The 11,440-nt window shown below is 39.9% G+C and overlaps 1 protein-coding gene across 2 annotated transcripts in view; it reads left to right on the forward strand.

The window, feature by feature from the left end:
• Positions 1-11,196, forward strand: part of LOC130175363 (copine-9-like) — a 92,948-nt gene extending 81,752 nt beyond the window's left edge. For both annotated transcript variants that reach the window (XM_056385809.1, XM_056385810.1), the window contains 2 exons: positions 965-1,038; positions 8,239-11,196. In XM_056385809.1, the coding sequence (XP_056241784.1) occupies positions 965-1,038; positions 8,239-8,421 (257 nt within the window). In that variant the 3' untranslated portion in view covers positions 8,422-11,196. The remainder of the gene's footprint in view (positions 1-964; positions 1,039-8,238) is intronic.
• The last annotated feature ends 244 nt before the right edge of the window (positions 11,197-11,440 follow it).

The raw sequence follows: 11,440 nt of genomic DNA on the forward strand, positions 1-11,440 counted from the left end.
ACAAAGTCAATGGGGTCAAGTGTGCAGGCATCTTACAGCCAACAGATGAATGAATGACATTTCAGTGGGGACTCTCTGTGTGTGTGTGTGTGTGTGTGTGTGTGTGTGTGTGTGTGTGTGTGTGTGTGAGTGTGTTACCGCTCAGCAGAGTGTGACAACGTAGCGCCTCGTCATTGTGTGTGATGGTCTGTCATTTTCTACTTGTTTAAACAATCGAATGGTGAGATTGGTAGCGAAGGCACTAAAGCCTGTTTGGAAGTCACAAGGTCAAACTGGCTTAATAGCAACTGGCACCTGTATATGTGTGTGTGTGTGTGTGTGTGTGTGTGTGTGTGTGTACACCTTACTGAAAGGCCTAATTGCCTTGTTTGTTATTTGCTCCATCTTGAGTCGGTGAACTCCATTTCTGACAGCTACCAACATGTCATTTTCAGTCTTTGTGTTCGTCCTCATATTTTGCGGTTTTCTCTGAGTCCGTTTGCTGCTTTGACCTGACGTTGTGCTCAGCCACCTTTCCGTTGGCAGCGCCACACATCCATGCTGTTTTGTCCGGTTGCCAGAGTGGCTGCAGATGCAGGATATACGCTGTTGTGCAGGTGCTATTTTTTAAGACCTCTCAGAATAAAATTTCCATCAGAGGCGCAATTTGGGAGCAAGCACCTCCTCCTATATTTGGCCATAGTTGAAAAGGCTTGTAAAAGCTGCTCCTGTAGCTGCACAGAATCGTTTTCCTTTTCTGACCTGCAGTGTAATTGTGCATCATTTTCGCCTGAGGAATGACATTTTTGGTGCATAAAGCGTTTGAACCATTCTCCATTGAATACCTTCTCTCACTCCCATGCTGTGCTCCACTTGAGCAATTATGTTATGAAAATACAAAAGAACATCCTGTACCTTCTTTATATTCTCCCTTGGTGGTTCCAATATTGAATCATACTCTCTCCACCATTGTCTTTCCTTTTAGCTATGGAGGAGCTGGATGGAGATGAGGTGAGAGTATCCTCCAGAGGACGGCTTGCTGAGAGAGACATTGTTCAGGTACTCATCATGATTCTTTTTAACTTCGCAGGTTAGACTTCAGCACATTTCTGTCAACAGCAACAGCATGGGGGAGTTCTCCCTGGAGGAGCGTGGCTTACTTTCATAACACACACTGTGGAACCTCCTCATACAATATACAGCACAATATCATCCACGGTGGGCCACTTTTCCTGCAGTGTTATGCTCATGGGAAGAATACCATCATATGGTTTTGGTTGTACTTGTCCACACAGTTTGAACATCAATTCATCCAAGACAAAATCAGCCACGTTAGAGAGGTTAATTTTAACCCATTTAATCCCCAATTTTTTATCATTCACCATTTCATTGTGTTTTCTAAAGTGAAGTTTGTATTGGGATTTTTACATTCGTTAGTGTTGATGTGGATTGTGCAGATGTTTGTGTAGAATCAACTTTCCATCAAGTCCTCCAATGTACGAATATTATTAGTTCTTTATCATTTCCTTTCAACAACAACAACAAAAAAGTTGAATAAAAATGGTCGCACTTCATTTTACGGTACATTAATAACAAGTCGTACTTTGTATCAAATGTATCAAATTAGACAAAAGCTATAAATAATAAGATCTTTATCAGACAGTGACCAAACGCAGTCATACCCTGATTAGACACTAAATTATGCTTTAATTGGAGACAGTATATAATTCTGTATTAGATCCAAAACACTATAACACCAAATTAGAAACCAATTAGAAACCAAATGGAGATCCTGAAACACTATTACTCACCACTTAAGAAGATCATAGTTTAATTAAAAATCAAATACAATGCCATATCAGATCCAAAATATGCTACAGTTATACACCACAAATGAGGCACCACATTTAATATGACCTATGATAGCTTCATTAGACAACACAGTGACATTAGACAAATATAATGTCATATTATATCAGGCATATATTATTTGGCCTTTACTTAACCTAGTTTCACTTTCTTACAGAGTGATTTTTTTCCTCATTAGTAACTGTAACATAAAATTAAGTCAAAACACATCGGTTCACATCTGGGCGCTCCTTCACCCGTCCTTCCTAGCCTGGATGTTGTCCAGAGTCCCACGGAGGTCGGGGGTAGTGATACTTAACTCTCCTTCCATATGTCACCAGCTTTAGGCTGTGGCAGCTGCCAGGACTCTGCATCTTAATTTCCCACTGTTGTTACCCATTAAACTTTCTTAGAGGGTAATTTTGCGACACATTACAACAGTTAGGTGAACTAAAGTGAAATCCATCAGCATTTTTTGGTTGTATTTACAGTGATTCATCAAAGTAGTTCCTCATTACTTCATCATTATATCACAATAAGATTCCTAAATCAGAGTCAGCAGGTTTCCAAACAAATATTTAATCATAATATTCAGGCCACATATATATCAATATTCACATCCACATAATTTTTTTGATGATTAGTCTATCAAATATTTGTTTGACAGGATGCAACTTATGGCTTATCCTTTGGAAGTAACCACACAGAACTCATATTTGTAGGCACTTGGTATTTCATCCATCCTGGACTCAAAGTGATTGAAAGCGAGTTTGGTTTATAAGTCTGTATCGATGCAGACTTGCAAACGGACTGAGAGGCATGTCAGCAGTCCGACAGAAAACTACAAAAAGAGCCGCTGTCAAAAACTAACGGAAGAAACACAATCTCTCAGAACAAATGAAATAGATTTAAATAGCTTCTTTAATCAAGTTTTGCTACATAGCTGCTACATAGCTGCTTACTGAACAGCTGTTTACCCACCAGTCTAGAAGAAATGTTGCAAGTTCAACATCAAACTTCATTCCTTTACTCACCAAGAGCTGTTTCCAGTGGTGGAAAGCAACGCCAGTGTTAAATTGTCCCTATCACATTTTTTCTTCTACTGAAGTTAGCATGCTAACCAGCTAGCCCCGGTCCATCTCATCACTTTCCGATAGCGACTCACTGTAGCCTCCAATCTGCCTTGAAGTCGTAGCGCTGCTCAGAGGGCGTATTATAACCTCTTGTCTTGTAAATGCAACAATGGCTAAAGCTCTTATCAAGCGACAATCACCACCACCTGCTCCCGACAAGAATCCATGCACAGCAGCAGAGTAAACTTTAAAATTGATGGCCACTACATAAATCTATCCTAGAGTTAAATTATCAAAGAGGCTCTTGTGTTTTCCTGCTGAGGAGTATCGGGGGCGGCGGGAGCTCCCACTGAATTATTTGAGCAGAAAATCTGCATCATGCCTCGGCTCTGCAAAGAGAATGTCAAAGCTCAAAGCTTCCAATATTGCCACGGGTAGATTTACACTGAAGTCACCACATTAAGTTAATGGCTACTGTGTAGTGTGGCAGTGTTAGTTTAATGTAGGTCAGAATGTTTTTTACCTTGGACAGGTTACAGCAGAAATATCTCTCCCACAGTTTAAACTATGATCTTATAAAGTGGTGACTAATGGTGTGTTAGGATCTCCTCTTTGGTTTCTAATTAGAGTGTAATTCAGTGTAATTTTGTCTGATTTTCGATCTAATACAGAATTATAAGCAGGTTCTAATCACAGTAAGGTTTCTCATTATTGTATGACTGTGTTTGCTTACTGTCAAATGAAGAAACTATTATTCCTAGTTTTTGTCTGATTTGACAAAGAACAGCTTGTTACATCTCATTGGTGGACTGTAAAATAAAATGTGACCAAAGAACCCGTGAGACTTTCTGATCTGTCTCCTCCATGGTTGAGGTTTTAGTTCTTTTTCGGTCGCTGTCAAAAGGAGCAAAAATAAGTCAGATATTTGTCAACCTCCTTTTCCAAGAGATTTTGTGGCATCATGCTGGCTTTGCCTCTGAAAGCAACAGTCCTGTTTTATGCAAATTATTATTTGCACGCAAGAGGATCCTTGGTGAGAAAAAGTAGGTCATGTTCAGAGTTTTTAACAAATGATCTATGTGGTAGTTTTTCTGGTGTGAGCAGCCTCTGATTTTTTATTCAACAAATGGGAAATCTAACAGGAACACCAGCTTGTCACCCCAGAAGAATGATCCTTATGATGAACTGCCAAAGTAAAGATAAAGAGCAGGAGGACAATAAGTTAGACACTGTTGTGGTAAGGACAAATGGCATTGCGGATGGGGCTGCGACAATTAATCGATCAACAGAAAAGGAAAAAGAGAAGAAAAATGTGAACATTCCTTCCATCTTTTTGTTTTGTTATAGTCAACTGGTTATGTCACCCTGGTCTCTGGAAAATTGTAAAACTCAAAATTATGTTTATATCTATAATAATAATAATAACTTTATGTATTTAGCCCAGTTTACAAAGTGCTTTGCTTTGACAACAAAGCAAAGACAACAACAACAACAACAACAACAACAATATCACAACAGAAAGCCGGACAGTAAGGACCAAACATAAGCACGAAGAAAGAAAAGACAAAAAATACAATATACCTCCATATAAATAAAAAACGTTGAGGAGAGTAGAACCAGTAAAAAAGCAATAAAAAACAATGAAACAACAATAAAAAGACAACTTCAGATAAAAGCGAGTCTATAAAAATGGGTTTTAAGAGGTGAATTAAAAGAAGTCACCAATTCTGCCTTATCTCCTCTGGCAGGTCCTTCCAAAGCCGAGGGGGTCCTGATGGCAAAAGCATGGACACCTTTAGATTCAAGCCTTGACTTTGGAAAGGCCAGTAGGACCTGACCTGAGGATCTAAGGCCACGAGCTGGGTCATACGGGGTTAACAATTCTGTCACGTAGCTCCGGGCTCGACCCTGGCGTTCCTTTAAAAGTGATCAATAAAATCTTAAAATCAATTCTAAAAACGGACAGGGAGCCAGGATTGGGGTGATGCGATCTCGTCTGTTAAACCAGCGAGGAGCCGAGCTGCTGCATTTAGAGATGTCAAGTCTTGAGAAGATAAATGCGTGAATGACTTGTTCTAGATCAGTGTGAGAGAGTATCAAGTATCTGTTGTGGATCTTTGTTCATCACATCCTCACTTCAAGGAGAACCCAGACCGTTAACAACTGTGATCGTGGGATTATTTTTTTTTAAATGTGCTAATTAACTCTTAATCAGTAAGTAATAAAGTAAATGTAAATCCCTTAAAATTATTAGCCGCTATTTAAAAAGCGGCTGAATAAATCGAAAAACATTTTCTTCTCCCCACTGGGCATTTTCCCATTATCATTTTTGTATTCAACAGCAGAAAGCGGCTCTTTCTTTAAACAGTTTAGCAGTGAGTTTTATTAAAAGTGAGCAGTAGCCCCATCAGGGACTGATAAAACCCGATCTGGCAACAGTAAACAGTAATTTTAGAAAAACCATTTAAAGATATGAGAACACAAATAGGAAGCAAAGAGTGTGGCCACTGATAACAATGCACTATTGAATTTTTGTATAGTTGTGCAGCGGAGTGGCAGGTCAGCTGGCAGCGCATTAGAAACAATGATAAATGAGCGCTTATAATGATAAATGTATAGTGTGTATACGTTGAGAGGAGGCGTGTGAGCATAGAAGATTGCAAAAGTTTTATTCTAACAGTGTGACCATTTTTATTAAGATAAATAATGTTCTCATTTCAACATTGATATCACATTACGTGGCTTAAAGTAATTATCAATTAATACCAATACACTTAAAAGGTTTGACTGGATTGCTTTGTCTTGCTACTTTCAGTGAACACAGAGAAATAAACTGTTCTATGACATTAAATAGTGCATATGCAGTTGACCCCACACCAGGTTAATAGCTGTATTGATATTGCTATAATGTTGTCAGAGTCCTGTTTCTCTAACTGCAGTAATCACATTTGCATGCACACAGTAATCCTTTGATTGCCTTTAACCTTATTATGACAATAATTTAATCAGGATGTTTACACTTATAGCAGAGAAAAAAAAAAAGAAAAGAAAAAAAGTTCAATCACTTTGTATTTTCATGCTCTGTTGTTGTTATTGATTAGATATGATGACTGGCTTCGCTGCAGCATCGATCATTTTCTTCCTGTGAAAAATTAAAGCCGTATTGCTCCGTTCATACTTATCCAGCGTAAACTGATTATATTCAGTGGCCACCTGGCAGTCGTGGTTGTCTCGGTGCTGATGTACACTTTATTTACGTGTGAGCAGTTTGTGCAGGTGGAGGTGTGTGCCGGAATTAATTACAGTATTCTTGCAATGCAGTTATGACTAATATGTGTGTTAAATATGTCTTGACTGTGATTGCAGTATCCATATCTAAATTTACATGTACAAAGTTTTAATAGTCCCCCTTTCTGGAGTGTGTTTGCAAGAGGTAGCATCCAGATGGAGATGTTTCATGAGGGAATAGTTGGATATTTTGTTATACAGTGGACTGATCCCAATATTCCCTGGATTCAGAGACTTTGAGGTGTGTTTGCGTTAAGTCCATGAGGGCTGAGGTGTGTGTGAGGTCTCTCTCGCAGACGTTTTGAGCCCTTTATGCACACTTTCTGTAAGTCTGCACTTCTGCAGACTATGCCTGAGGGAATTTCCCACAGTTCATAATGTTATGATGTTAAAGTGATAGATCGGGTTATTTGACTTGGGGTTGTGTGAGGTATTTATCTATAGTCAGTGTGTTACCCGCAGTAGATTTGGATCGGTGCGCTCCCACTCAGAAATGGAGTGTAGTGTTCCTGTGGACGGGGGCCATCCTTATTTTAGCCACAAAAATGCTAGGATGGCAATTACACATCAGTTCCATGTCTAAATAAATGACGTAGTCAGAGATACATAAAACCAACTCGTTATCCAACACATATCCAACACAGCAACTGTATAGCTGTCAACAGATTAACATAAAGGGATTAGCAACACAAGGTTAAATACACACAAACATGCAGTTCCTCTTTTATCTCTTTAAGTGCACTCCAGTAAATATATTCCTCAATTAATATCCTTTTTGTTCTCTCTTTTGCACAAAGAAAATGAACCTTGAAACAAAGTGAAAGAGCTCATTTTAAACTTATCATTCATGAAGGAAAACGGAAAATCTGTTTCCAGGTGTTGGACTCTGCATGGTTGTATAAAGCCTTTTGTGGCTCCAGAGGGAGCAGCAGTAATTTTAAAAAGAGAATAAATCTGGGGGTTTTGGAGTTAGAAAGAAGCGATCTTAACAGACCTCTGAAGCCCGCTGCTAATCTCTGCTTGACGTTAGCAGCTCCAGGCTACATTAGCTGCTACTAGCATAACACACCCGAATCTCCGTATGAACTGTTGATGGTCGAGTTGCTTTTCCGGGTAATGTAGGTGCCTGATATTGACAGGGTGGAAGAATGCATTGAGAAAAAAAAAAAAAAGATATGTGAGCTGCATCGATTTTGATCCTTTCCTTAAACTGAATCAGTGTTTTTTGGAGTGTAACATTAAATCAACATCGTCAAATTGACTCTTTTAAGTCAGTTTTTTGAGCAACAAGTGCCAAAAGTGTGCTGACTCCAGTGTCTCCCTCTATTTCCTGGTTTTCTCAGTTTTCTGGTAATCTGAAAATTTAAATGTCAGACAGAACAATTAATATGTCAGCCTGGGCCCTGATTGGCGTTTTTCATGTTACAGGTTACAGAGAAAAATGATTCATAGATTTAACAAGAAAAAAAATGAGTGTTTGATGCAACCCTAGAATTTGTTATTTGTCTGTTATTCTCAAACTGTGAATGGACTGATTTAACCCTGCAGGATCTTTTCAATCACTATTTAAAATGTCACATGACATCATATATTCAGAAGTAGCCCACGTTGTTCTGAGCTTTGATATAGTAAGCGATGCGAGGCAGCAGTACCAGGAAAAAAAACGCACAGTATGAAGTTGCTGAGGAGAAAAACATATAATGTTTCATTACTTCATACGACCACAATAACTGTGGAAGCCACTATCCCCATATTACAACACAAGAGTCACTTAGTGTCTTATGCACTGTGGGACATTATGAAGTCAGAAATCATTATCCAATAAAAGATCAGATTTATGAGGAGATTCACTTTGAGAGGAGGGGGTGAATGTCACATTGGTCATTAATTAAGTTTTAAAATCCTTCACTGAAGCAGCCTGAGAGAGAAATGACACGTCATCCTCAGTTCATTGTCTCCTACAAGATATACAGGGACAACAACTGCAACGTTTATAGTTCAATTCATAACCAAAAAAAAAATCTAAGCTGTTGTTTCCCTCTGCTTCCAGTTTGTTCCATTCAGAGACTACATCGACAGATCTGGCAACCAGGTCCTCAGCATGGCCCGGCTGGCTAAAGACGTCCTCGCCGAGATCCCCGACCAGCTGCTGTCCTTTATGAAAAGCCGAGGAATTGAACCGCGACCGGCTCTCTCCACCTCTCCGTTACCGGGGCTACACCGGCATATCTGACCCCGACACTACCACGGCCACTCATCTCTCTCTCCCTCTCTCTCTCTCTCTCCCTCTTTCCCCACTCCACCACTCTGCTTATCTACTCTCACAATTATTTGTCACTTTAAAAAGGAGCAGAAGGATCGACCCGTGACTTGCCCTCTTCCTCTCTTATCACCCGTGAAGCTAAACAGGCACATCAGAGCGACGCAGCGGGCACTCATCCCTGACTCACCTGCTGTTGTTCCTCATCTTTTCCTCTCTAACTCACCCTGTTATACGGCATCACTTCCCATTTACCGTGTGAAAGACCAGTGAGACTGAACCATGACCATCCCTTTCCTCCCCACTGATTATCATTCAGAGTCTGACTTTTTGAATTTGTCTGTTAATTCCCCTCACCAGACACTTCTCTTTTTTTTTTTTCAAGGGGAGGTTTTTACATGTGTCTTTGTCCTCAGCAGCGTTGACTATTCTCTTATTTGGCACGAGTCCCAGAAGCGCAAGAAACAAAAATTGAATTGAGGCTAGTCCCTAAATGAAAGCAGAGCCCTTGATGAGCAATATACACCGGCTTGATTAGGTGCTTTCGGGGGGTATCTCTGGCTATAGTTTGATTGTAATTCATTGGAGTAATTGGTCACCATTATTATAATACTTTACTATCGTCAATATCATCGAGCCGCGCCAAATCTCTCTAGCAATTAGTTTAATCCAAACAGAAGAAATAGAGGGGAGGAATCAGGGAGACTCTCGTGTGGACGTCATACAGAGGGGTAGCAGACAAGTGTTGGCAGGTCTAGTGTGGGGGCTCCAGTCACATGTTCATTATTACCCGTCACACACACACACACACACACACACACACACACACATACACACACCTCTGTGTCTGCCATGCCACACCCACCCTCTCTTTGCCCAGCATGGGCTGAGGCTGGGTGCAGATTCCCCCCCGCTGTTAGAGAAATGCCAGTCTCTCTGGCTGCCCCTGCAGAGAGGCGGGGGAGGAGGAAGGAAAGAAGAGACGGGGAGGGAGGCAAGAAGGCGGAGGTGGGAGTAAACAAAAGAGAAATGGAGGTGTAAGAGAGTGAGGGAGAAACAGAGAGAAAAACAAATGTGGAGTGTGGAGGAAAGAGACGAGAGATGGACAAGGCAGCGAAGAGACAGACAATAGCCCAGCGCTGTGTTCAGTTTTAGTTTGAATAGTCTTTGTGTATCTCAATGAAGGATAAATGCACATTCTCCAAAAAGCAATATTCCTGACTTCCAGTGTAACGTTTGCCCTATGCATGTCCCTCCCTCTCCCTCTCCCCCGCTATGACTTGACATTTTATTGCCAGGCAGACTGAAGCCGTGTACAAAGTGGGCAAAGTCTGCCACCTAGTGTTCACGCTTTGTAGAGCTGGGTATCTTAATTATGCATGACCGCTGTACATTCCTATACAAGCTCACACAGTGCAGACGCATGAAACTTATGCAGCTGACTTTACTATCATAACACAGCACAGTGATTCCAGGCGTCCCAACAGCTCAAATAACAGAGAGAAAACCACTCTGATGGTTTAGGAACTACAGACATCTTTGTTCTTATGACGTGAAATGTGTCGCTTCTTGAAGACGTTCTGTTAATGTCAGTGTGATGGTGGTGGCTTAGAGGGGTGTTTAATGTGATGTGTAAGTATATTCTTTTTTTATTTTTTTCTTTCCCAAATGAACTTGTACAATAATTAGTTTAATCGTCAAGATTTTGCATGTCGGGGAAAATCAGTGTGTTACAGTGTTGAAGTTGGTGTTGTCATTGCAAATGATTGTCCAAAAAAAAGAAAAAGAGAGAGATATGAATATATCTCAAAGTAATATGCATCCTTCTTGTGTCACTGTACATTTTCATTTGTCAACCTCAGAGCTAACCCGTGTGGGCAGTGTCTTGCAGAAACCTGGTTTATTCATTAACTGAAGCTTGTGAATTTCCCCCCATTGAGAGACATGTATTTTTGATATTTTGCAACGATGTGGCCTGTTCTCACGGTCACCAAATCCAGACATGTAAGGTCTCTGCAAGACACCTGCGTATCAGTGCACACCAGCCTGTAGTGTGATTTTTGTACAAGAGCATTTTTGTCTCTCTTATCTCTGTCCGATGGCTTTATTAACACGTCTATATTCAGCATAGTGTTTAAAACATGAAGATGGATAAGGTTAGATTGTATATATAGTACAGTACATGATGAAATATGTTTCCCACTCGTTTGCTTACAGTAGAGCTAAAAGAAAAGAAAAAAAAAACCTTTTAAATTTGTGTCTCTAATAATAAATCTATATTGTATGTTGACGTTTTTATGAATGTCCAACTAAGAAGAATGTAGAAGTTTGAACTAGAAACCCTTAACTGTTTTGACGAATATCTTATCGTATTTTGATATGAGGTTTGACTAAGTTTGTGTTTACTCATATCTCCTGAAGTTGATGAATTGCATTACGATATTACCAAACATAAAGCGACACAATCTGATCGTTGTATGTTGTTGTTTGTCCGCAGAGAGATTATTTAAGGTGGCAAGTTGACGTTATTACGGTATCCACGGTGATGATTCATTCTCCAGCACAACACAGCGCTGAGCTGCCTCCCGTCAAACAGGCTTATAACTGCTTGATTCAGTAAACAGATTAAAGCACTTTAATACACAGAGCTATACATAATGGTGACATGTTTGCCTCAGACCTGATTTCTTCGCTATATCGCCTGTATCTACTTCCCTCTTGTGTTGAAAATAAATATATACTTCCTGACATAGAGCTGTGATATAAAGTCAATTTTAACACTTCTTCTGAAAAAAAAAAACATTTGTAGCGTCCATATCATTTGTTTTCACCAGAAGGTTGATTTTATTAGTAAAAGTAGTGGAAAGATCCAACATCTTCTTATCACTTCCTGTTATGTTTACTGTACAGACAAATATTTATATCCAAGTGAAAAGGTTATAGATATGAATTGTGTTTTGACCATCTGTTGCATCCCTAGCTGTGTGGATGT

The sequence above is a fragment of the Seriola aureovittata genome, chromosome 9 (assembly GCF_021018895.1).
Source record: "Seriola aureovittata isolate HTS-2021-v1 ecotype China chromosome 9, ASM2101889v1, whole genome shotgun sequence".
Taxonomy (NCBI): Eukaryota; Metazoa; Chordata; class Actinopteri; order Carangiformes; family Carangidae; genus Seriola; species Seriola aureovittata.